Source organism: Eptesicus fuscus, chromosome 3 (assembly GCF_027574615.1).
Source record: "Eptesicus fuscus isolate TK198812 chromosome 3, DD_ASM_mEF_20220401, whole genome shotgun sequence".
Taxonomy (NCBI): Eukaryota; Metazoa; Chordata; class Mammalia; order Chiroptera; family Vespertilionidae; genus Eptesicus; species Eptesicus fuscus.
In genome coordinates this window covers 49164758-49192646 of record NC_072475.1, presented here as the reverse complement: position 1 = coordinate 49192646, position 27889 = coordinate 49164758, and the positions used below count along the sequence as shown (strand labels likewise).

At 42.0% G+C, this 27889-nt stretch overlaps 1 protein-coding gene and 1 pseudogene across 2 annotated transcripts in view; both read right to left on the bottom strand.

Annotated features, from left to right (window-relative positions):
• Positions 1 to 430, bottom strand: part of CCDC50 (coiled-coil domain containing 50) — a 73405-nt gene extending 72975 nt beyond the window's left edge. Inside the window, exon 1 of one of the 2 annotated variants that reach the window (XM_028160702.2) lies at positions 46 to 430. In XM_028160702.2, the coding sequence (XP_028016503.2) occupies positions 46 to 94 (49 nt within the window). In that variant the 5' untranslated portion in view covers positions 95 to 430. The remainder of the gene's footprint in view (positions 1 to 45) is intronic. The other variant, XM_028160705.2, reaches the window with a different exon arrangement.
• A 13909-nt stretch (positions 431 to 14339) lies between these two features.
• LOC103295170 (phagosome assembly factor 1-like) lies at positions 14340 to 27602 on the bottom strand (annotated as a pseudogene).
• Positions 27603 to 27889: the final 287 nt, after the last annotated feature.

The window sequence follows — 27889 nt, the reverse complement described above, 5'->3', positions numbered from 1 at the left end:
CGGGAGGAGAGGGGCCCCGCGCTCGCTTCACGCCCCGGCCCCTACCTTCCTTGACTCCCGGCAGCTTGGACTGGTCGATGCTGACTTCAGCCATGTCGGGCCGGGGTCTCGGCCGCCCCTGGCCACCCGCTTCCCCGCCGCCGACGACCCGAGCGCGGCCCCGCGCGCACAAGCAGCGCCCGGACGCGGCGCAAAGTCCGGCCGGCAGCGCGCGCGGCCGGGAGGAGGGCGAGGGCCGGGCGGGAGCTGGCGACAAAGGCGGAGAGAGACGGGCCACCCCCCGCGACGCACCCGGCAGGCGGCCCAGCTGCCCCGCCGCAACCACCTGCTCCCACGCCCCCGGCCCGGATTTGTACTAAATGCCCGGCTCCCGGAAATGGACTCGGGCCGTCCAGTACGGCGGGAGAGAGGAGACAGAAAGGCGGGCGGGCGGGCCTGGGTGGGGAGGCGAGGGGAGGGGAGCTGCAGGTCTGAAACCGCAATTGCAAGTGGCTGGCGAGCGGAGATCGGCTCCCGCGGCCGCCTCCCTGCTGTCTCCTTTGTGCGGTGTGACGCGCCTGAGGCCGCCCCCCCCCCCCCCCCCTGCGCCCCCGGACCCGCCTCGCTCCCAACCGAGGGTCGCGTCTTTGGAGGGGGGCTCCGTGTCCTGGAGGCCTCAGCAGAGGGCCACACGGGTCATCAGAATAGAACCGTCACTGTCAGCGGTGTAGTCAGCATTCTGGGGCTGAGATTTCCACAGATGCTTCCTGGGTGCCTCTCTCCGCACTCTTTGCCTCCTGGGATTAGAGGAAAGATAATGCATGTGCATTTAAAATAAAAAAAAAAAAAAATCTCTAATACAACTAGAGGAGCAGCTGATAAAAATCTGGGCCAATTCACACCAGCTGGGGGAACTGAGTCATTCATTCATCAAAAAACGCAGGAATGTCTACCAAATGTGAAGTTAGGCACTGGGGCTGATAAACCCATGTGTCGGAAATCTCTCCCGTGGCATGTCACACATTGGACTACCATTGTGACTTTTGTCTCCCGGAAATAGGCAACATCTTCTGTCTGCCGTCTCCTGGCAACAGAATGCGCCCTCTCAATAGGAAACCGCCTCAGTGGTGGCTCCTCTCCCAAGCTTGTGTAATCATAGAACCTCTAGCCTCCACCACTCTTCCTTCCTCTCCCACCCACGCACTTTCAACTAAGGATGGGTGTGGGTGACCAAGACAGGTCAAGCAGAATACCTCCCTACGGTTGTTACATGAACTGGGACAGATAAGCATCTGTGGGGAAGGTTTGCCCTCCCTAATAGAAAGTGAAGCTAAAATGAAGACAGAAACGAAGATAAGAGAGAGATGAAGAGGACATGTTCTGATGATACCACAGTAGCTAGCCAGGAGGTCCCTGGAGCAGCTGGGGTTCCTGCAGTTCCTGGACTCTGGAATCTACAATTTAAACTAGTAATTTTACTATCTTAACAGGGTAAAAGATGATTTTTTTTTTTTTGTCACTCAGCTCAAGAGTCCCAATATGAGAGGCCACCTGGGAGAGATTTTATTTGGACCTGACATTGAAAAAATAAGCAGACCTTAAACTAGCAAAAATTTAGGAGAAGACTTTCTGAGTCAGAGGGTAGCAAACCATGGCCCACAGATCAAATCCACCCCATTGGATTTGAATGGCTGCTTTTTATGTGTTTAACTGGTCATATTTTAAGTGATTATATAGATAAAGCATAATAATTTCAATGTTGCCACTTAGGTCTCAAAGTCTACAATATGTTTTATTGGACGCTTTTCAGAAAAAGCTTAACAATCCCTGCACTAGACAGAAAGAACACCCAGTAAAATGTGTTAATAGGAAAGAGGTAACATTTTTAAAAGGTACTTTTATGGGGATAGTTAAGTCCCCTGCCTTCTAGTGACTATTTTTTTAAACTTCTTGTGGTCATAGAGAGTATTGTATTTTCTGTTTCCCTTCTCAAATCCATTGTCCACTTCTCTGTCATGCTTGTCCCTGGGAGGCTCACATTTATGAACACATGACCAGGGCCTCCTTGCTTTGTGGCTTCCTGTTGAGTTCCACCAAGGCAAAGCACTGGCAGAAGATCAAAACAAGGGAGGAGAGAAATGTCAACCTATGTATTCCATTCCCCTCCCCCTGATGCTAGGCTAAAAATTTGGCCATACAGTGTTTTTTTTAAATACAATGCCTGTCTAGAGGTCTCTTTTCCATGGTTCCAGCTCTCATGGGTCTCTAATATCATTTCCTTCCAGTGCCCTTTCAGGCCTAAAATGGTAATGACTTTTGACTCTCCCAGCTTCCCTTAACGGTACCCACACCCCTCTAAATAGTCCCTTCATTGTGTTCTTTTCAGTTAAATCATATGGAGTGTGGCTTCTATTTCCTGCCAAGACTCAGACTGATATCATAAGATATGTCAGAGTTGTTGCTTTGTTTTCCTAAAAGTTTGCCCTCATTTCTTATGCTCTCTGTAAGATCATAAGACATATTCACCTATTCATATGAAATCTACTTCTCACTCCCCTAAACCCATTCCAATCATACTTTTTGTCCTCACCCCAGTCCAAAGAGGTTGTTTTTATTGGCATTAACAATGACCTCCACGCTGCCAAATTCAGAGGTCAATTCTCAGCCCTTCTCTTACTGGCTAATTATTACCATGTAATAGATATGATCCTACAGGCCTTTTTGAAATGTTTCTTTTCTTTTTTTTTTATTGCTTATCTCATTTATCTCCCAAGATGATTCTATACCATTGGCTACATTGTTAAAAAGTACCTAAGCCAATGAAAGTTCAATTTGGGGATTTTCTGAACAGTGGTATCTGCCAATTTTTGAAGATATTTATAGACCAGCAATTCCACCCAAAATCTCCCTATCAGTTTATAAAGAAAGTAATCCTGAAACCAAATTCATATACATACACACACACACATATATATACATTTGTCAGCAAGTAGGTATAAAAAACGTTATGAAATGTGCTCTGAAAACTTAATGAAGTCTCAATATCTTATATTTTTATGGGCTCTGACTATATGGTTCATAAGAGAATCATGCAAACACAGACATTATTTTGGAATCATGCTTTGGGCACCATTACAAAAAATAACATATGACTGACGTCTAATCAAAACACAAATCAGAAAATAATAAAATTACAACTTTAAAGTAATAACAGTTTCATGGACACTGGCAGAAAACAAGATTCCTGGGTTAAAGACTAAAGTCCTTTATTACTCACAAAAACAGCAGTAGACAGAGTATCAACATTTTTACCAGTTCCCTAAGTCCCAAATCACACAGGATAATGCATACAGGGCCAGGTGATTCTTTCATACTTAATGAAGTGTGTTATAGGAGAGGAACCTGGTGCTTAGGGATCCCTCTTCTTGACCTTTGCCTGGATGGGAGATATTATCTTAAACTGAACTGTAAACAAATCTACCATTTGCTCTGAAGGGACATGTTTTCTCTGTCTTCCAAGGTTGTTTTCTAAATAAACATCCTTTGAAAGATAATCAGTCTAGAACAAAAGAAGTCAGTGCTCCTACTCACATGATATGCTGAAATGTGGGATACCCATTGAGAATTGACTCCCAGTACTGAATTGGACAAAAAGTAGTAGATTCTGAAAATATGACAAGGCAGAGGGATTTGGACAGGGTAGTTAATTGGATAGAGAAGTGGCTAGAAAGATACAAGTTAGTTTAACAAGGTTTATTTTTATATATTTCTCTCAGTCATAAGAATGTTACTTTTTCTCCTGGTATAGGGAGGACATCTTTCATTTGGGAGTTTGATCTCCTGCTTTCAAGGAGGAAAAAGGGGAGGTCAGAGAGTCTTTATTGCACCTGCTGTTTTTCAAGTGTCTTTAGCTCAAAAATCCTTACATCAAAGTAGCATATTTTGAGGTGGCATCTTCTGCCATGCTTTAATACCTTTCAATAAAGCATTGGCATGTAATTTTGCCTCTGGTTTCTTTTTTGCTAAAGGATATAGTGTACTAGATAGGATATGGAGTGCATGTGGGTACATGGTCAGCAAGAAGACTGTAGAGATAGGTTGAACAAATTTCCATGTCAAGCTAAGGATTCAGTGTAAGCTTAGGTTCCAAGAATCAATGTTTCTGTATTCACATAGTGTGGTAGGAACAGAAGTCTGCATCGATAACGTGACACAGTTCCTGTCCAGGCATTCATTAACTAATTAAACTGGGGAGCCAAGGATTCTGATTCTCTCTTTTCACATAGTTTCTATGAATCTCTTTCATTTAATTAGGTGGGTTGCACTCTCGTTCCTGTCAGGCCCATCTTTCATGTGCTGGGGAAGAAAGGTCTGCCAGAGGTGAACCAAAGTGTTTTCAGGGAATTGATTAATGAGAAATCCACAGCAAATTCAAGCCTGCAAATTTCCCCTTCTTAGCAGAGGAGACTAGTTAGTGCCCAAGCAGCTTAAGAATCCCCAAACAGCCCTAACCGGTTTGGCTCGGTGGATAGAGCGTCAGCCTGCGGACTCAAGGGCCCCAGGTTTGATTCTGGTCAAGGGCCATGTACCTTGGTTGCAGGCACATCCCCAGTAGGGAGTGTGCAGGAGGCAGCTGATCGATGTTGCTCTCTCATCAATGTTTCTAACTCTCTATCCCTCTCCCTTCCTCTCTGTAAAAAATCAATAAAATATATTTTTTAACAACAACAAAAAAAGAATCCCCAAACAGGTCTTCTGTACTATTATCAGTATCACTATGATGCTTTAGGCAAGTTATGAAACTAACATGGAATCTGGTTGCTATTGTATGTTTCTGACCATTTTTTTTTGGAGGGGGGAGTTTAAAACAAGAATAGATATCAACTAATAAAATACATGGCAAATAGATTATTTGCAAATTGTAAAATGTTCTATGTTCAATCATCATTATGCTCAATTTATAGATGAAATCAGTGAGAAAACTCAATATATCACTGAACTTAACTTGTGCTTTGTAGCTTTTAAAGCAATGCAGTCTTTTTTTATCTTATAGGGAAACTGAGGGAAAGTATAAGTGACATAAACATACCTATGTTTGGTGAGTTTCTTCTGTCCAATGGAGCTTTGAGATTATAAACAAGATGTGAGAATTATATTCACATGGTATTAGAGATGTCTTAATTTGCTTTCTGCAGAGGCACACCTTGAGACAAGGATTCAAGTACAAGTAGTTTATTTGGGAGGAAATACCAGAAGACATTGATGGGGAGGATAGAAGTGAGCCTGGGAAAGGAAACTAGCCAATAGAGTCTATCACCAAGCAAGTTACCACTGTGGGAAACTGGAGCATAAACTAAACTACTGGGGAACTTGGAGTGACAATGGAGAACACACTTCAGAGTTGTCCCAATCAAGGTCAAGGAATTCAGCACAGTTTTCAAATCCCTGTCTTTCATTGCATTATGGATGTTTTAGGGAGCTCTACTAGATTTCCTTTTAAATTCATCATCCAAGTTTCTCTTCTACAATACATTCTTCTCTAGTAAAGGATCTGCTACCGAGTTGGATCCAAATGAGTGTGCCCCATTCAATTCTATGTCTGGCTACTTAGAAAACTATAACCCTAAGTGACTTGGGTGTAGGTCAAAATCATGTATGTAATATTCCATGGGCAACTGCTTATTGTGCCATTAGCCTGAAATACCACCAAGAACACTGGCTGAGGAGGCAGTAAAGAAGTCAGGACTCACCAACCATCATGACATTCATGAGCAGAGCATCACAGATTGAATTTAGTTATTATAAATCCTAGTAATGGGCTCTTTTCATAATGGAGCCCAGCTTCTTGAATGTTATCCCTTGTATCACTTAGCTCACTGATAGTCACATGTTTGGGGATACATAGGTACTTGTGAATTAACTGTGAGATTTTGAAAAAGGAAATGGAAATGTGTTTCTAGACATAACTCTACAAATTCTTATCTCCAATTTTTCCTTCCCAGAGGAATCATTTGTTTAAAGGATGTAAGGGGTGCCTGATGGAGATGTCTCACACCAAAGCTATGTATGGAGTTGAATGAATCCCAGCAGCCAACAAAATTGATTATTCCTATACCTGTTAACAAAGCTCCCAGTGGTGCTAAAAAACTGAGTTCATCCTGTTATAATAGTTAAATGGACTCATGAAGAGCTGAGCTAAAAATTCATACCCAGGCAGGATAAAAGCTTCATAAATATTGACTCTGCCTAATGGCTTCTGTCAGAAGGGGGGGGGGGGGGGGGGGAGAATCTCATTAAGATAATGGTATCTCCCTAAAGAACAGCTCTTTGGACTGAGGATCTAGAGATGTATTAATATCACCAAGAATTTAGTTAATAAAACTAAAGTGTTCAATATCTAACTTCATTTATTACTTAATGTATTGATAACATTGAAGGTTTCTTACAGTGAAATCTTGAAAAATATTATGGTGAGGAATGAAGAAAAATTTGTGGAAAGCACAATAGCATTGTGAATCAACTAGAACTAAGCAAAAAGGATTACATGAAGCAAAGAATGATTGAGCAACTTTATTGTTTTTCTTTAAATCTTTAGGCCATCATATAGAATGAAAGGAATTTTCCTATTGGTTTGACTAAGGCTAATGTAGATTCTTAAATATGTTTGGCAGGGCAAAAAGACTTGCTGGAATCCACGTAAAGAAGAGAAAACAAACAAACAAACAAAACAGAAAATAAAAAGAGGAAACACTTCAATCAAGGAGAAGAAGGTAACATATTGTGGGTATGCAACAAGTCACTCCTATAAATGAAAGAAAAGGAAGTAAAAAACTAGAACGCATTAAAAAAAAGTTTACAGAGGTAAAAAAGGATAATAATTTAAGTTAAACAAAGGAGTGACTTTTTCAAAATTAAAATAAATTATTTTTTCCTGAGACTACTGTGAATCTGTTCTTGTACTAGATACTACGTTGGGTGTGGAAATGTATGACAAGAATTTTGAATTATCTTTTTTTTTTAATGATTATACATGCTACAATGAGAGAACAGTGAGTTATAAGAAAGTGTTCAACAGAATATTGCCATGGACTGTTCAAGGGAAAAGGATATCAGATATAATTAACCTCAACATCTTACACATTAGAGACAAAAATCCAGAGCTTGGCAGTCTGTTATATGGAAGAGACAGAAGGTGTTAATTTTTTTTTTTTAGTAGGTGACCAAAGAACATTTAACTTGGCTGAATAACAATGTAAACATTTCTTTAAGTGCATTATTATGATGAATAATGTTTTTAAAATTAATTGTTGTATCAATAAAAAGTGTTTAAATTAGGATAATCAATGGTGGAATAATTATTCACTTTAATGACACACAAACTATGTGGCAGATGCTAAGCTAAATTTTACATCTATTTTCTCATTATTTCTCGCCACAGACTGGAAAGTATATATTACAATGAAAAGTAAGAAATTACTATCCTTGTCCTCAATAACTCAAATTTAGTGGGAGACCCATACACTGACTTAATTAGTAACAAATATAATGCAACAAATGAAATAACACAAGTTATATAATGCTAGAAATATATGGAAGAAGAAGCAACTAATTCTGCACTTAGGATAAAATAAAGAAATTGTTATTTGAAGATATAATCTTGGACTTCTGACTTTTTAATGAGGTTTCTAGGCAGACTAAATGAAGGCTAGAAATCTTCTAGATGAGAGGAACTGTGTGAACAAAGAAATAGTCTTTTGAAAGTATTCTTCTATCTTCTCTGCTTAAGTGAGGCATGGTCTTACCCAGCTGCCAGGATAAGAGAAAGGGAAAAGCTGAACTTAGAGTCAAAGAAGAACAAAAGAACTCCAGAGGTTAGTTCCTAACAAGAGTAAAGTCGGGAAGATGGCCACACATAGATGTATTAATCTATTGGCTAGATACTCCCAAGGGAAAACTTTTAGATTAATTTGCAGTCCAAATCCAAAAGGCACACACAAGAAGAAAAGGCACAGAAGTTATAGGGATTACCACAGAAAAATGCTTTTGGCTCTTTGAGTTCCTCTGGAAGGAGCCTAAGTGAATCGGCAGGATGCTTGGCAGTTTACTTTTCTGACATCCCTTGGCTTCAGTACTGTTCTTCCTCACAGATACTGACATTCTTTCTCAAGCACAACAAGCATCTTTACAGTTTATTGCCTGATCTATACACACATTAAGGTGTTCATATATTAGTAGTTAATTTGCTTATTAAATCCAAGTCATTTGGTTTCCTCTTCACCTCACTTGCTCAATGCCAGTAAATTCCTCCACTTAGGAGGAAAAAAATATGCCAACTTTTGCTTTGTTTGTCCTTTTTTCTCTGGGCACCAAGACTCTGAATTAGAAATCTCAGTCCTGCCTGTTTTAGAGATACTTGTCTTTCCACTTTTCTTGAGAAGCCCTCTTCTGCATCTAGAATAGTCAGAAATCTTCTTCCCTTTAACGGGTAGAATTTGAATTGGTCACAATAATGGGAGGAACCCAAGCACAACCAGAAAAACAACTCTATCCTACTTATTTTTTCATTTGTTTAATCAGATATTTTGCAAGGGGCTGTTATGGTCCAGGGCCTCTTTTGGTTGATAGGGACATAGTTATGAACAAATCAACCATAAACCATTGCATATTGAACCTACTAGTGTAATGTAGACAGACGATGCATAAAAGCACACATAAGCAATTGACTTGAGATTTGGGACACGAGCTCTTCAGGAAATGTACAGGACAGTGATAGACCCACCCGTGTGAAAAAATCAGAAGAGATTTTGCTGAGGAAGTGACAATTTTAAGTGAGGCTTAAGATGGCGTGTGTGTGTGTGTGTGTGTGTGTGTGTGTGTGTGTGTAGAGTGGAGTGTGCCTCCCTACAGGTGCAAATTCCTTGGGGCAGAAAGTAGCTTGACATTTTTAAAGAACTGAAAGAAGGCAGTGTGGCTAAACTGTGGTCAGGGAAAGGTGGGTCTGGACAAAATTGAAGCTGTAGCTACAGTCAGATAACACAGGACCTTTTAAACCATTGTATGACTTTCAATCTTTATCCGAAGTGTAACAGAAAAGAGTTGAGGGGTTTTAAGTAGGAGTAAAGTGTAACAGAAAAGAGTTGAGGGGTTTTAAGTAAGAGTATTACAGACTAGTATGTGCAGTTACAAAAGATTACTGTTTATGGAAAACTAGAGGCCCGGTGCACGAAATTCGTGCACGAAGGGGGGTTGTCCCTCAGCCCAGCCTGTACCCTCTCCAATCTGGGACCCCTCAAGGGATGTCCGACTACCCGTTTAGGCCCTGGGATCGGGCCTAAACAGGCAGTCGGACATCCCTCTCACAATCCAGGACTGCTGACTCCCAACTGCTTGCCTGCCTGCCTTCCTGATTGCCCCTAACCGCTTCTGCCTGACAGCCTGATCACCCCCTAACCACTCTGCTGCCAGCCTGTTTGCCCCCAACTTCCCTCCTCTGCCAGCCTGATCACCCCTAACTGCCCTCTCCTGCAGGGTTGATCACCTCCAACTGCCCTCCCTTGCAGGCTTGGTCCCTCTCAACTGCCCTCCCTTGCAGGCCGGGTGCCTCCCAACTGCCCTCTCCTGCTGGCCATCTTGTGGTGGCCATCTTGTGTCCACATGGGGGCAGGATCTTTGACCACATGGGGGCAGCTATATTGTGTGTTGCAGTGATGATCAATCTGCATAGTTCTCTTTTATTAGATAGGATAGAGGCCTGGTGCACGGGTGGGGGCCAGCTGGTTTGCCCTGAAGGGTGTCCCTGATCAGGGTGGGGTTCCCTTGGGGCATGGGGCGGCCTGAGCAAGTGGCCTGTGGTGGTTTGCAGGCTGGCCATGCCCCCTGGCAATGCAAGCGGAGGCCCTGGTATCTGGAATTTATTTTCCTTCTACAATTGAAACTTTGTAGCCTGGAGCAGAGCCAAGCCTGGGGCTCCAGCAGCCATTTGTGTTGGGGTTATAATTGAAACTTTGTTGCCTTAAGCGGGTGGGCCAGGCCAGGGTGTGTGGAAAGCTTTTCTTCCCCTGTTGCCCTGTCTCTCAAGCTCCATTCTGCCGCCATTTGTTTGAATTTGTTTACCTTCTATAATTGAAACTTTGTAGCTTGAGTGGAGGCTTAGGCCTGCAACGGCTGGCAGAAAGCTTGGCTTCCTCTGTTACCTAGGAAACCTTGCTCTCTGTGGCTGTAGCCATCTTGGTGTGGGTTAATTTGCATACTCACTCTAATTGGATGATGGGCGTGGCTTGTGGGCATGGCTTGTGGCGTGTTGGAGGTATGGTCAATTTGCATATTTGTCTATTATTAGATAGGATAGCTTTAAGGGGAGCAACAGTGGGTAAAAAGAATCAGGGCATTTCGGTAGTGCAAGTGATAGCTTCTTGGTCTAGAGAAGTGGCAAGAAAGATAGAAGTGAAAAGATTTGAAAAATATTTGAGGATAATTGAAAGAAGTTTGCAATTGATTGGAAACAATGGGGAGTAAGAGAGAAAAGGGGTTTCTTGAATGAATAACTGGGTAAATGGCCATGTTACTTACTCAAGTAGTAAACATTGGAAGTGAAGTGAAACATTAGAGTGAAATGAGTGGTTCCATTTTGGATGTGGTTGAGAAGCTTATAAGAAATACTCAGAAGTTAAATACTCAGAAGAAGGGCGAGGACTTAGGGAGTCATTTGGGAGTCACTGGCATGCAGATAGTGATCACAGTCATGTATTTCCCAGAAAAGATTGAACATGATATGAAAAAAGAAACTAAAATCAAACCCTCAGAAAGTTCATCTTTTAAAGGTCAGAAGAGGAGGAAATTATAAAAAGAAAACTAAAAAAAAAAAAAAATGACTAACAAAATTGGAGGAAACCAGGGAGTTTTTAAATGAGAAGAGCATGGTCAACCAAAGTGATTCTGCAAAGATATCCACGAAAATGAGGACTGAAAATTACAGAACAATATCCCATATACATTTAGATGCAAAATTCCTCAACAAAATACTAACAAAATGAATTTAATAACTTATGCAAAGGATCATACACCATGACCAAATGAAATTTATCCCAGAAATACAAAGTTTGTTTAACATATAAAAATCAATGTAGTACATCCTATTAACAGAATAAAAAACAAAATAGTATTATCTCAATAGATGAAGAAAAGCATTTTATGAAATGTAACACTCTTTTATAATAAAAACACTCAACAAAGTAGGAATTGAAGGGGATTTTCTAAACTTGGTAAAGGGCATTTACAAAAAAATCCAGAACTAATATCACACCAAAAGGTGAAAGGCTGAAAGCTTTTTTTCCTAAGATCAGGAACAAGACAAGTAGATCTGCCCTCACCATTTCTATTCAACATTGTACTGAAGGTTACGGACAGAGCAATTAGGCTGAAAAGGCACCTAGACTAGAAAGGAAAGAGTAACATTATAGATGACATGGTCTTCCATATAGAAAATCCTAAAGAATCTGAATACGAACAAAAAACCTTGTTGGAGTTAATAAATGAATTTAGTGATGTTGTAAGATATAAGATCAATATAAAAATTGTTTTTCATATCCTATTAATGAATGCAAAATAAATTAAGAAAGCAATTCCATTTATTATAGCATAAAAGATAAAAACGTTTAGGAGTAAACTAAACAAAATTAGAGTAATGTTTGTTCACCAAAAACTACAAAAAAGTTTTGAAACAAATTAAATACTTAGGAAGGCATCCTTTGTTCATGAATAGGAAGAGTTAATATTTTGAATATGGTAGTATTTCCTAAACCCAGCTACAAAGTGAAAGCAATTCCCATCAAAATCCCAGCTGCCTCTTTTACCAGAAATTTGCAAGTTGATCCTTTTTTTTTATGAAAATGCAACAGACCCAAAAAAGCCAAAACAATATTGAAAAAGTAGGACAAAGTTAAAAGTCTCATATTTCCCAATTCCAAATCTTACTATAAAATTACATTAATCTAGACTGTGGTACAGTCAGAAAGATAGACAAACTGATCAATACAATAGAATTGAGAATCCAGAAATAAAGCCATATCAATTGAGTTATACAAACAAATGGTGCTGGGACACTAAATATCCCCATGTGAAAGAATAAAGTTGGACAACCACCTTATACCACATACAAAACTTCATGCAAAGTGGATCAAAGGTCTACATTTTAGAGCTAAAACAATAAAACTCTAAAAGAAAACATAGGCATAAATCTTCATGATTTTGCATTAGGAAATGGTTTCTTAGATATGGAAATAAAAATACATAAAACAAAAGACAAAATAGATAAATTGGACATGATCCAAATAAAAAACTTCTGTGCTTTAAGAAAGTGCAAATATAATCCAGTGCAAATACAATTCAAAGGTATGTATGAAAATTATATATCTGATAAGGAACTAGTATTCAGAATATAAAGAACTCTGACAACAATAAAAAAAACAAGTACCTTATTTATTAAAAATGTCAAGATCTTATATAATAAAAGCTTAATATGCAAATTGTCCCCTCGACCCGGAGTTGGACCGGGAGTTCAACCAGGAGTTCCACCAGGGGATGGGGCCAGCTGGTCCTGCCCCGGCTGGTGGTGGCAGCAAGTAGCCTGGGGGAAGAGAGGCCCTGGCCAGAAGCCAGCAGCCACCAGCCACTAGGGACCCTACCTGTGCATGAATTTCATACACTGGGCCTCTAGTATTTACATAAACATTTCTACTTTATTTTGACAAATAAAGATAATTCAGAATTCTTTTAAATGAAAAAAAAAATCTTGCTCTGGCTTGTCAGAATGCCAGAGCCTCTGCTTTTGGCTTCTTCCTTCTGCCTGCTACTTTCATACACTCATTTAACTATGTGTTAGGAATTTTACTGAGAATTAACAGGGTCAGAGAGAGGTCAAACTACAATTGCTCATTTTTTTATTTTTTTTTTATTTTTTTTTTTTAGTAAAAATATCCCAGCAATAGCACATGGTGAGCCTTTGCTGAGGGCATTGGTTTTTATTGGAGAAGAGGTGTGGGCAGGACATGAGGAAAGTTTCCCCATTCCAGGAGGATGAGATCAGTCCTGGCTGACCCAGTAGTGGGGCTGTGTGGGTTGGGGGTGAGGGTGTCTCTGACCAGGCCACAGTCTAAATGGGAAGACACCAGCCAATTACAAAGTCACGAGAGTGCCACACAAGCCTGGATATAGGCCCAGGAATCACATAGGAACCTGGGGCAGGTCCCCTGCACATTCATCATTAAATTATACAGGATGAGGCTGTTTATGAATTAACTACAAAAGAGTCATATTTACAAAAATCTGTACACACCTTTAAAAAACTCACAAAATTGTCATCTATGTATCACAAGTTGCTAGACCAAAATATTAAAAATGGGATAAAATTATACATTTCACTTCTCAATTCTTTTCAAAAGATTAATATTTTTAAAGCACATACCCTACTTTCCTTAGCAAGACCCATGAAGAAACTGAGAAGCCCAGCTTTTCTTGAGTCCCCACAGGCCTTGAGCCATGAATAGGCCCAGCCAGGGGACATGCTACGTGGGGCAAGGGAATCAGGCCACAGTGCAGAACAGAATGCTGAAACACAACAAAGGAGGAAGATGTCTTTGGCTAAAACCTTGGCATTAAATAAAAGAGGCAAATAGGATGGAAACATGCAACCCTGCCAGCCAGATTGGGACATAGCAAGGCAGAGGCAACGTTGAAGGCTGGCTCCAAGAAGGGTGGGAAACAGGCCTGGGCACATACCTGGATGGAAGCAAGCTGTGTTTCAACCAGTTGGGTGTGCCTACTGGGCCTGGCAGAGATCACGTGCAAAAAAGGAACAGGAAGGGCAGTTGAGCCACCTTGGCAATAGCCATCTCTAGTAACTGAAATGGATGTAATGCAAAAGTTGCAACCAAGTACTATAGACATACTACTTGCTTGCCTTAAAGGTCATGTGGCAATGTTGGGCCAAAGGCAGGACCTTGTCTTTGTCGTGAGTGCCTGTATCCTAAGCCAAATTTTCCAATGTGTGTGCCATAGAAGAGACAGAACCCTGCCTCCTTAAGTGTTGGTCGAAAGTTCCTGGGTCCAGATATCAAGGCTGAGAGTTTGTGCTTCTTTGTACAGTCTGTGTTCCCTGTTGGCACCGCCAGGCTAAAGATGGACAGAAGAATAGCTGGGTCTCTCACCCCATGGCAGAGCACCCAGCCTGAGCTCCATCTCAGAACATCACAACTGCCCGTCAACACCGGCAAGGTGTCCAAGAAAACCCACAGGTGTCACATGAAGGCCCCCTGAGCAGGATGCGATGCACAGTTCCACAGGAGAACTGGGTGGCGATGTCCCTAGGGGAGCTCTGCTGTTTTCAGATGGGCACCAGGCCTTGGGGGGCCATACAGGGTCACCGAGGCAATGTGGTTATTCTGTATAACCTCAACCTAACCATCAGCTGAAGACCAAAGCAGAATGTGGAGCCAAATGGGTTGGTGTTGTTTGGGGAGGAGGACCTGTGAAGGACAATAGGCTTCTCCTCAGGGTGACCCAGGAGCTCCTGGATATTGTCCCACTTGCTATAAGTTGTGCATGTTTCTGTCTGACCATCTGCATTTTCTTTCTTTATGGCTATTGGGATCTTGACCTCACAACAGTGATAAATGTTAAAATTATAATGCCCAGGGTACTTGGTGTGAAGGACAAACTTCTTTACTTTGTGAATATTTGAGTCAAAGAGGATGTCCACTCTGAGAGTGAAGTCATTTAAAATGTAGTCATAGCACTTGGATGGAACTTGTTTAAGAGGGGAAGGAGAATGAATGTTCATCTTGTCTTTTGAATTATAGAAGACCTTGTATGGAGAACCAAGCATCTTGTTCTAAGAACATCTTGTCAGAAATCACCAAAATACACTGAATGTTCAAATATCCACGTCTTGGCATCTGCTAACAGGCCAGGTCCACAACCTGCAACAAGTAGGCAAAGTCATAGGCCTGAGGGTCCAGTTCCATCTCAAAGAACATCTACACTCTCAGCATACACAATGTCCAGGAAACAGCTCGGGGTCATCACGGGAGCCTTGGTATCCTGTAGGCTGTTTCCACTGTAGATGTTCATTCATTTCACAGTTGCTCTATGGGGTATCTGGAGAGAAGCCAGACCATGGGCAAAATTGGGCTCATACTTGGGTGCCTTGGTCTGCGAGTCTAACTGAAAAGAGGAAAACAGTCCTCTGTAGTTGAAGTGGAAGAGTTGCTCAGTGGAGTTGTACACTCCAGGATGGGTTGTACCGAAAGACTGGTCAATCTGCTCCATGGTGGGAGCTATGGCCTGAGAGTTAAAATGTATTCCACACTATTTTAACTTTACTTTAGTCAAATAATATACTTCAATCACCTTAAGTCTCTGATTGAAAGCATCAAACAGTAGTTTGATCCTGTCCTGTGTCAGGTTAAGAATGAGGTCATGGCTTAGAGAAGACTGTTCACTGTAGAGAACCTGGACATTTTTGATGATGGGACAGTGCTTCTGAAGAATGGCTACTGCCTGAGCCAGAGAAATTCTCAGCATGAATTTCCATTGCTCGTTCTCCAGAGAGCCCTTGGGCACCACCTCCAGATCCAGCACTGGTTTGGCTTTCTGGCTGGGGCAGAGGGACCAGCGCTCACCTCACCAGCAGCCTCCTTAGTAGGGGCAGTGGCAGCAGTGGTAGCATCTCTCTCAATTTTTCTACTTACTAGAAGAAAACAGCCTAAGTGCTTAATAGATCGAGGAAGTAATTATTCAAATGTATTTAAGTCAGCATGGATTCACTGTATTAGTATATGGACCCAGGTTATCTGTGCTTTTCTTGTCACTCATTATGAGAGTTAAGATGTAACTGAATCTTAGTGCTATCTGCAAATCCTACCTAATAATAGACAAATATGCAAATTGAGTGCAACTTTGCTATGCCCAAGCCACGCCCACCAGCCAAGCTATGCCCACCAACCAATCAGGACGAGTATGCAAATTACTCCAACAAAGATGGTGGCAAATTTGCATATCAAGACAGCATAGAAAGAAGCCAAGAGCTGCAGAAGGGAGTAAAGCTGCGGAGAAGCAAGCAAGCCAGGGGGAGGAGAAGGGAGGAGTGGAGGCAGGGCCGAGGGAGAAGGGAGAAAAGCAGGCGGGCTGGTGGAGAAGACAGGGCGGGGGAGAAGAGAGGAGAGCAGGCAGGCTGGCAGAGAAGGCGGGGCGGGGGAGAAGGGAGAAAAGCAGGCAGGTTGGCGGAGAAGGCGGGACGGGGGAGAAGGAGGAGTGGAGGTGGGGCTGGGGGCAAGGAAGGAGAGCAGGTGGGCTGGCGGAGAAGGCGGGGTGGGGGAGAAGGGAGGAGTGGAGGCAGGGCCGGGGGAGAAGGGAAAAGCAGGCTGGCTGGTGAAGAAGGCGGGGCGGGGGAGAAGGGAGAAGCGCAGGCGGGGGCGGGGTAGAATGCAGCAGGAAACCCTATTGCAGGATTTTTCCTGCAACGAGAACGCTAGTCTATAGTAATAAAAGCGTAATATGCAAATCAACCAAAGACTGAACAGCGGAACAACTATCCGGACAACCTTCCAGATGACTATGCTATGACACACACTGGCGCCAGACCTGCCAAGGTGGGTGTGATGCAATTGGTCCGAGGGCCCGCCATCGCCTTATGATTGACCCACAGAGGGAGGCCCAGACCACCAGCCAGGGACGCTGTGATGAGTGTGCGGAGCCAGCCAGCAATCGCCCCAAAGAGGGAGGCCCAGGCCAGCCAAGCAATCACAACCCACGCCTGTCACCTGCAGAAGGAGACCAGTGGCAGGGTAGGGGGAGCAGCACCACACATATGACAAGCAGTGGCAGTGGCAGGGGTGGGGCCAGCTGCTGGCAACCAGGGAAGGAAAGCCCTGATAGGCCCTGATCTCCAGCCAGGCCTAGGGACTCTACCCGAGGGGTCCTGGATTGCGAGAGGGCGCAGGCGGGGCTGAGGGACACACCCAACCGCCCATACATGAATTTCGTGCTCTGGGCCTCTAGTTGTACTATAACTTGATATTGTCTTCTTTTACAAAATTAAAATCTTTATATGCTATAATTGGAATACAGATTAAGTGATCTAAAAGGATTGCTCTTTAATATGTGAAGTTAAAATATTTGTTGTAAATTTTCTTTACAACAAATTGGGGCATCTGTTATTGAGTCAATATTTTCCAACTCTGCTTTTCCCCAATTATGAGCAAAGACAACTTGGGTTAAAAGTGTGGCTCTACAATTGATTAGATCTAGTTTTCACTTTTGGCTCCACCAATTGCTTTTTTTGTGGTAAAAGGTTAAAAAAAAATACACACACACACACATACAAATTATAATTGTGAGGGACTGTTGTGAGAATTAAGTAAAATACTATATATAGAACAAGGTCTGGCATGGGATAACTGTGCAATAAAAGGTAATAATAACCTTGCTATATAATATTACCATGTATACTAAGGGCTCTAGAAACAAATAATCTAACTTCATTATCTGTCTAATATAACCAATACTGAAAATTTGTTTTTAGATGACAGTTTATTTGGTTATACACTCATGAGAAAAACTTGGTAAAACATTTTATTAAGAAGAGACAGATAAAAGATTTCATAAAAGGTCTTTGCATGCTTTTATCCAGAATGGAAATGGTCATGGATAAGGAATTTATTTTTCAACATTTTTCCAACATCAACTAAAATATAACAGAAAAATAATTCAAGACATTGCGTCAGATTTCCTGAAATAAAAGTTTGTGGAACAAAAGTCTTACATGTTATTTTGTTTGGAAATGAGTCATCAGTACCCAATCTTATCAGATAAGGCATCTGAATTATATTTTCCTCTTTTAAAATGCCAAATCCCATGAAAATTAGGGTTCTGTGTGCTGTTTAATATCAAAATAAAAAATTGAACAATCGTATTTGTATTTAAAAAATTTCTTTAAATTAAGGAACTATGAGCTTTAATGTTTTTAAATGTCTTAACTATTGGCTCATATTTAATATTACCATCTCATTGGGTAATGTATTCTCAGTTCTTTATTTTGGATTATTAGATTTATTATCAATATATTTTATATCTTAATTTTACATTTTCTTATAAAAATCTCATTTACCATTACACCAACAAAATTAAGATACCTAGGAATAAACTTAACTAAGGAGGTAAAAGACCTGTACTCGGAAAACTACAGAACACTGAAAAAAGATATAGAGGAAGACATAAGCAGATGGAAGAACATACCGTGTTCATGGATTCGTAGAATCAACATCATTAAAATGTCCATACTACCCGCAATCTATAGGTTCAATACACTCCTCATTAAAATACCAATAGCATTATTTCACAGACCTAGAATGAACTGTCCAAAAATTCATCTGGAATAAAAAAAGACCCCGGATAGCTGCAGCAATCCTGAGAAAGAAGAACAAAAGTAGGAAGGACCTCAATACCAGATATCAAGCTGTATTACAAAGCCACTGTTCTCAAAACTGCCTGGTACTGGTACAAGAACAGATAAATAGATCAATGGAATAGAATAGACAACCCAAAAATCAACCCAAACCACTATGCTCAATTCATATTTGACAAAGGGGACAAGAACATACAATGGAGTCAAGACAGTCTCTTCAATAAATGGTATTGAGAAAATTGGACAGATACATTAAAAAAAAATGAAAGTAGACAACCAACTTACACCATACACAGAAATTAACTCAAAATGGATAAAGGACTTAAACATAAGACAGGAAACCATAAAAATACTAGAGGAATCCACAGGCAGCAAAATCTCAGACATATGCTGAAGCAATTCTTCACCAATACAGCTCCTAGGGCAATGGAAACTAAAGAGAAAATAAACAAATGGGACTACATCAAAATAAAAAGCTTTTGCACAGCAAAAGAAACCATCAACAAAACAAGATAGCCCGCAGCATGGGAGAACATATTTGCCGATGTTATCACCGAAAAGGGTTTAATCTCCAACATTTACAGGGAACTCATACAACTTAACAAAAGAAAGATAAACAACCCAATCAAAAAATGGGCAACAGACCTAAATAGGTACTTTTGGAAAGAAGACAGAAGGAAGGCCAACAGACATATGAAAACATGCTCAAAGTCACTAATCATCTGAGAGGTGCAAATCAAAACAATAATGAGATACCATCTTACACCTATCAGAATGGCTATCATCAACAAATCAACAAATGACAAGTGCTGGTAAGGATGCGGAGAAAAAGGAACCCTTGTGCACTGCTGGTGGGAATGCAGACTGGTGCAGCCATTGTGGAGAACAGTATGATGTTTCCTCAAAAAACTGAAAACGGAATTCCCATTTGACCCAGTGATCCCACTTCTAGGAATATATCCCAAGAAACTAAAAACCCCAAACAGAAAGGATATATGCACCCCTATGTTCATAGCAGCACAATTTACCACAGCTAATATTTGGAAACAACCTAAGTGCCCATCAGCAGATGAGTGGATTAAAATACTGTGATACATCTACACAATGAAATACTACACTGAGGTAAAAAAGAAGGAATTCTTACCATTTGCAACAGCATGGATGGAACTGGAGAGCATTATGGTAAGTGAAATAAGCCAGTCAGAGAAAGATAAATATCACATGAACTCACAAATTTATGGAATATAATGATCAACATAAACTGATGAACAAAAACAGATCCAGAGACAGAGAAGCAACGATCAGACCATCAAACCTCAGAAGGAAGGTAGGGGAGGATGGGGATAAGGGGGACAGGTCAACCAAAAGACTTGTATGCATGCATATAAGCCTAACCAATGGACACAGACAACAGGGGGGTGAGAGCATGAGTGGGGGGTGGGAGGGGCAATGGGGCGATAAGGACATATATGTAATACCTTAATCAATAAAGAAAAAAATGAAAACAATTACATTTTCTTTAATATTTAACTTGTAATCATACTATTTTTCATCATATTTATACATTCTTTGTCCATCAAATGATACTGATTTGTCATTTTTCATACTAATAGAATTTTTAAAATAGATTTGAAAAAGCTAATCTAGCTCAGCTGGTGTTGCTCAATGGTTGAGCAATAGACCTGTGAACCAGTCAATTCCTAAGTCATGGCACATGCCCTGGTTGCAGGCTCGATCTCTAGTAGGGGGCATGCAGGAGGCAACTGATGGATGAGTCTCATCACTGATGTTTTTATCTCTCTCTCCCCCTCTCCCTTTCTCTCTGAAATCAATAAAAAATATATATATTTTAAAAAATCTAATCTAAACAACTTAGTAAATAAATAATAAGAGAGCATCAAGGTATATTTAAATGACAGAAGGTTTTGAAACACTGTAGTATGATAAACTTTGAAGATCAAGTTTCAATGACATTGTTTATTCTTGATTTTTTAAGGTCAATAAAAAATAGGAACTTAAAGAATTGCAATAATTCTTTCCACCCGTGCAGCTTTAAAACCAGATAACAAATTTAAGAACATTATCTCATTTTTCCCTTTAAATTACCAGAAATTTCAGTTACTATTTATTAAAAAATTAAATATGTTTTGTTTTTATTTCAAATCACTCTGATACTTTTCAATATTGACAGAAGTGACTATGACAATAATTACTCTCAAAGTATTTGAAATTTAATAGTGGAGGTAGAAGTACAAACACATACTGTAATGAAAGAAAGAGAGGAGAGAGAGAGAGAGAGAGAGAGAGAGAGAGAGAAATCTAGACGACTAAAAGGAGCTGGCAGCATTTGATTAGAGGCTTGAGGGTGAGAAGGTAAAATGCCGGTGTAATAAAGGAGTCCGAGTATACAGAGATATCTCACCAAAGTTCTGCTAGTGAAGAAAGTAAAGGATATATTTAGGAATTAACACCAAAAAAAAAAAAATCATCCATTTAAAAAAATGGACAGAAGACCCAAATAGATATTCTTCCAAAGCAGATATAGAGATGGCCAATCTACCTAATAAAAGAGTAACATGCTAATTGACTGTACCTTTGTGATGCCCACCAGCCAATCAGGAGTGAGTATGCAACTTAATCCAACAAATATGGTGGGTTAATTTGCATACGCAGGTGCCAAGCAGCCGGGGGCGGGGTGGAATGCAGGCGTTCTGCACAACCCCAGCTGCTCCAGGCCTCTGGGCAGTGTGGGAAGGCGGAAAGGCAACTCCGGGCCAGAGCAGAAAGGCTCTCCAGCCAGAGCAAAGGCAGTGCCAGCAGCCAGGGAAAGGAAGGCCCATTCTTTCATGAATCTTCATGCTTTGGGCTTCTAGTCTATATATAGAAAAGCCAAGCGACCAGAATGACCAGATCGACAGGTCGCTATGACACACACTGCAGTGGCCAACCGGCCCGATCAGGACCCTGATTGCCCCCCCCCAACCTCTCACGGCCTCTCCCCCTGCCAGCCTGGCCCCTAAACGGCCCCCCCAACTCTGACCAGGGGTGGAGCTGGCCGGCCAACTACCTGCAGCCCCTCCCCCCAGCTGGCCCAGCCTGATTGGCCCCCATTGGGGCTGGCCAGCCAGACCCCACCTGTGCACAAATTCATGCACCGGGCCTCTGGTAGACATATAAAAAGGTGCTCAATGTCACTAATCATAAGAGAAATGCAAATTAAAATCACCTCACACCTGTCAGAATCATCATCATCAATAAATCAACAAACATATGTGATTTGAGAATGTGGAGAAAAGGGAATCCATGTTAGTGGGATTATAAATTGGTTTAGCCACAGTGGAAAACAGTATGGAGTTTCCTCAAAAAAAATTACAGTAAATCTGCCATATGACTCAGCAATTCCAATTCTGGTTATTTATCCAATGAAACCCAAAATACAAACTCAAAAAGATATATGTACCCTTATGTTCATTGCAGCATTATTTACAACAGAAAATTTTTGGAAGCAATATATGTGTCCATCTATAGATAAATGGATTAAGATGAGGTAGTGCATATTTGCAATGGACTATTACTTAGCCATAAAAACAATGAAATCTTGGCATTTGCCACAACATGGGTGGACTAGAGGGTATTATGCCCAGTGAAATAAGTCAGAGAGAAGCAAATGCCATAGGGTTTCACTTATATGTAGAATAGAAAAACAAACAAACAAACAAACAAACAAAATACCAAATAGACAAACAAAATGGAAACAAACTCATAGATAACAGAGAACAAATTGATGGTTGGCAGATGGAAGGGCGGTTGAGGGGAATGGGTGAAAAGGGTGAAGGGGCCAACAAGTACAAACTGGTAGTTACAAAATAGTCACAAGGATGTGAAGTACAACATAAGGAGTATTGTCAGTAATATTGTAATAACTATAAATGGCTCCAGATGGACTTATTGGGGGTGATCACTTCATAAGTTATATAAATGTCTAATCACTGTGTTGTACACATGATCCTATATAATAATAGAGGAATATGCAAAGTATTCGGGTCGCCCTCACAGGTAAGGACCTGCAGGAGCCGGTGGGCGTGGCTGAGTGCAGCAGGAGGCCAGGACGTGAGGCTGCATCAAATAAAATAAAATGCGTTCACATGCCCTAAAGCACAAACATCCCAGCAGATAACTCAATGCAGGTTATTGTGTCATCACAGTGATCACACAATAAATTACTATTATTACACAATATTGATTGCACAATAAACTTATTTTCACCAAAAAAAAAATAATAATAATAATAACATCTTCATTTAAATATGCCCCAGTAAGGCTGCTGAGGCTTGCATCTGTTCCTTTCTACACTGAAGACAGGGTTCAAGGAGGAAGGGCTCCAGTTTCGTTTTCTCAACACCCAGCTAAGTGGCCTCCCTGGGGCGGCTCTCCCCTCCGAGCCCTGCACAGGACCCGGCCCAGGAGCTCCCAGGGGCGGCGGAGGGAAGGGCTTTCCCTCCAGGACCCTGCTCTCCCTGGGAGTCCAGCACGGAGGGCGCTCTCCCTGGGAACCCGGGAATCTGCCTCCCGGGGCGACTCCAGCAGCCAGGCCTGGCGAGCTGCGGAGAGGGCAACCTACCTATGCGGATGTGTATGCTGGCAGAGACCACGCAGCTGCCATAATTGAAGTTGTCCTCATGGAGGACCCAGGGTAGTGGGGATCGGAGTCGACCATGTCGGCAGTGGAACACCAGACTCCGCCAAATGACTAGAGCACACAGACCTCAAAGGTCCTTGGTCACTTCCTGAGCAGCAGTCAGCCCCCACTGGGGATCAAACCCAAAACCTAAGTAGGTGACCTGACAGAATGGAACCCAAACCTTTGCTGTGGCAGAGGAGCTCCGGCCCACAGCAGGGGCCAGGGCATCCCGAGGGGTTTTGTTGAAGGGCCCTGACAGGCAGCCCGCAGCGCAGTGGGTTAGAACCTCCTCCTGATACAGCAAAGTTTTGGGTTGGATCCCTGGTCAGGGCACAGACAAGAAGCAACCAAAGAGAGCATAGTAAGTGGAACAACACACTGGTGTTTCTCTTGCTCCCTTCCTCTCTCTAAAATAATCAATCAATAAAAATTAAAATAAAAAATAAACCCTCTGGCTTGCAGAGTTGCTAAAACAGTTAGAAAGCGAAGTCCCATCCCTTCCCGTTCATTCAACAAATACTTCATATGCTCCTTCAATAATTACACTGGGGATGGGTGTTTGTTTGTTTTTGTTAATACTTAAGGATATTTTTGCATTGATTTTTTTGTTTTTTTTTTTTACAGAGTGGAAGGGAGGGAGAAAGACACTAATGTGAGAGACATCAATTGGTTGCCTCTTGCTGAATCCCCAACCAGAGCCCCAGATTGAGCCTGCAACCCAGGTACATGCCCTTGATCAGAATCCAACCCGGTACCCTTCCGTCTGCCTGCAGAAGCACTATCCACTGAACCAAACCAGAATTTTTTTCTTGTTAAGTCCTCCTCTAAGGATATGTGTTTTTTTTTTTTTTATTGATTCTAGAGAGAGAGGAAGGGAGAGGGAAAGAGAAACATCGATCAGTTGCCCAAGCAATCCAACAAGGATGGAACCCACAACCTGTGTATGTGCCCTCACCTGGAATTGAACCCATGACCCTTTGGTGTGTGGGAGGACACTCTAACTACTGATCCACACCTTCCAGAGCCTGGAGGTATATTTAAATATTTTTTTTCAGATCTGCCCTGGCCAGGTAGCTCAATTGGTTGGAATCTCAACCTGTACACCAAAGGATTTCCTGTTGGATTCTAGGTTAGGGCACAAACTTAGGTTTAGGTTAGATCCCGGTGGGTCAGCAGGTGCAGAGGCAGCCTATTGGTATTTCCTGTCACATGGATGTTTCTCTCTCTAAAAATCAATTTTAAAAACACCCTCAAGTGAGAATTAAAAATATATATATATTAAAATATTTTCAGATCTAAAATTTTATTTGGTTCTTTTTTAAATTTTATTTTTCATTTACAATTCACATTCAATATCCTATCCCAGTGGTAGGCAAACTCATAAGTCAACAGAGCCAAATATCAACAGTACAACAATTGAAATTTCTTTTGAGAGCCAAAATTTTTAAACTTAAACTTCTTCTAACGCCACTTTTTCAAAATAGACTTGCCCAGAGCGTGGTATTCTGTGGAAGAGCCACACTCAAGGGGCCAAAGAGCTGCATGTGGCTCGCGAGCTGCAGTTTGCTGACGAAGGTCCTATCCTATAAAATAAATCGACTGAACGGTGGAATGACTGGTCGCTATGAACTGACCACCAGGGGGCAGACGCTCAATGTAGGAGCTGCCTCCTGGTGGTCAGTGCACTCCCACAGGGGGAGCACTGCTCAGCCAGAAGCCGGGCTCATGGCTGGCGAGTGCAGCGGCAGTGGCGGGAGCCTCCAAGGCAGCACTAAGGAGCAGTGAGCCAAGCGGTAGGGAGCAGTAAGCAGGCGGGCTGTAAGGAGCGAGGAGTCCCAGACTGCCAGATGGCATAGGTGGGCTGAGGAACCCCCCCCCCCCCCCCCCAGTGCACGAATTTCATGTTCCAGGCCTCTAGTACTAGTATAATATTTCATGTCAACCCCTAATTGGAAAATAAATTAATTTAAAAAGGAAGTCTAATGTGACTGGCCCACAATGACATGGAGTGAAAAATTGGCCTGCGAAGGAAAAACAAGCTTAAATAGCATGCTACGTAGTTTAGGTTTTATCCAGGGATTTTATTAAAGCAATGAGTTAGTGAAAAGTTTAGTCACTGCACCCTTTAACATCATCATGTGCTGCATTTGGAACCAAGACAGTGTTAGAACTAATGCATCTAAAATCTCTTGGGAGAAGAAGTAAATGCCAAGGCCAGAGGTCATTATCATATCTTCAGAGCCATGAAATTGGAATTGGAGATATACTGAAAGACTTTGACTAAAAAAGAAAACCATCATAATTAAAGTAAGTATTAAAGAGAATAATTGACTAGACATTTGCCAACTTTGAATGAATTAGATTTAGCCTTAATCTTTTAAAGTGCTGGTTGCAGCAAAATGAAGGCATCCTTCTCCAATATAGTGAGACATTAATGTTCCCATTATCATTCATTTCAAATCTGAGCTCTTCCCAACTCTAATCTATTTGTTTGTTTAAAATAAAGTGATGGTTGCAAATAACATCGCTTTCAGGAAGACCTCCATCTGGCTCTAAATTACTCAAATGAAAGGCATTTTACCTGCCTTGCATGCCCTCAGTCTTGGTTTGAGGTTAAATTACCGTATATTTCGGCATATAAGACGACTGGGCGTATAGGATTTTCCTGGGTTAAAAAGTCGTCTTATATGCCAGAAAATACGGTAACTCTGCTTTTCTGGTATATATACCATATATATAATATGTATATATGTTTATACTGTATTTAACCCAGGAAAATCTTATACGCCCAGTCGTCTTATATGCCGGAAAGTATGGTACTCTTAAAATCAGGAAGTTAAACAACAAATTATGAAAATCTAACCAAGTGATTCTACATTCCTAGCTATTGCTTTATGCTTGTGTACGTGTGCTGAGTGCATGGGCTTTTAGTGAAATGAGCAGGTATGATATATATAGATTAGGTTCTTCCTGTCATTAACTGAGTATCAAACTTCTCCCAGTAGAGAATCATGTTGACAGAATGCATTGTATTTTATAAGTTTCTGTTCTCTGTTCAGATCATTTGTAGTTGAAGCACACTTGCCACCATTTTAAAGAGCTCTGCAACATTCCCCAGCCATTCACATATTCATCCTGACCTGGATAACCGCACAGCAACTTCAGTCCTTTAATATGAAATGTTCTCCTTTTTCCCTTTTGATTCAAACTGTACCCATCCAGCACCCTGACTCACCTGCCTCCTTCTCCTTTGCATGTCTACTCCTTTAATCATTGAGGCCTCTGGACTCTGCATCAAATAATCTTAGGAACAAAGCTGTGGGACTGGTGACCACAGAGAAAGAGTTTTAGTCAAAGTGGAGATAATATCTAGGCCTCTGTTGTGTTTCAGCTCCAGACCCAGAAAAGCAGCAAAATCAGATGAAGTGACACTGTGGTTGACTCCGTGGCTGACATCAGGACCAGATGCAGTGATCAACAACTCCTACCCTACACACCATGGCTAATTCCCTGAGTCGCCATAATTAATGATGTTTACCCTATGTAACACATCGCCTGGAACATTGGGGAGCTCACCTGTATCAGGGTGGGAGGGGGCCCCTTCCAAAAATAAGCCATTATTTCTTAGTTGCAAACCTCTGTTAGTGTCTTATTGAGCTTTGGCACTCACAGGCAAATAGATCCCTTTAGACTAGTAATGATACTGGACACAACAGGTCCATTACTGCCTGTTGCCACTAAGCCAATAAGCAGAGACAAGGTTGAATCTTTTTTAAGCACTTATTTGAATTGCTGGCAATAGGAGAGAGCATCAGTTATGGCACCTTAAAAAATTGTTCTAACATTTCCCACCAGTTGACTTATTATATATGAACTAGGGGCCCAGTGCACGAATCTGTGCACCTTGAAAGGAACTGTGGGTCATGAGGCTGTGGTAGGCACAGGGGCGGGTCTCTGCCCATCCTCTGTGTGCCCACTCGGCCCCCCTCCCACTGCAGCCCCTGATCCTGCTGCTGCCGCTCTCACACACTGACAGCACCAGCGCCGCTTGCACCTGCTGGCGGCATGGAGCAGGCCAGCACCAGCAGTGGGTGTGAGCAGGGCCAGCACCACCAGTGGGTGCGAGCGACAAGTGACAGCTGCTGGACCGATCCCCCCTCAGGAGCTGGGGGAGGTGGAGAAGCCCTTAAGGGCGATTGGGGTCCACAGCCGCTGCTCACACCCGCTGATGGCGCCCAGTGATCAGGACAAGCGCCAGGCACCGTTAGCGGGTGTGAGCGGCAGCTCTGGCGCTGGCTGCAGGTGTGAGTGGGGCTGGCGCTGGCAGTGGGTGCAAGCGCCAGGTGGGACTGTGATGTGCAGGAGCAAAGAATTTTCAGTAACCACCAGAGGCTCGCCCTCATCACAGCAACCAGCGCCCTGCGTTGGTCTGACGCCCTCGCTCACCTGCTCCAACCTCCCGCCGTGGCCAATGCCCGTCATGTTCCACACATGCCCCCTGGTGTTCAGCACACATCATAGCGACCGGTTGTTTAGCTGTTCAGTTTTTTGGTCTATTTGCATATTAGCCTTTTATTATATAGGATAGGGAAGAAAAGCTACGTGCAGGGGGAAGGGTATAGCAGGATGAGGGCTGTGGGGTATGTGGTCAGTGTATCTGCTCGCAGAATCTTGAAGTCCAATGACAATCAAGGCTACCAGACTGCTGTACCGATTTTTCGGTAATTTCCAAATCTGCTGCTATACTACTTTACCTAATTTTCTGTACT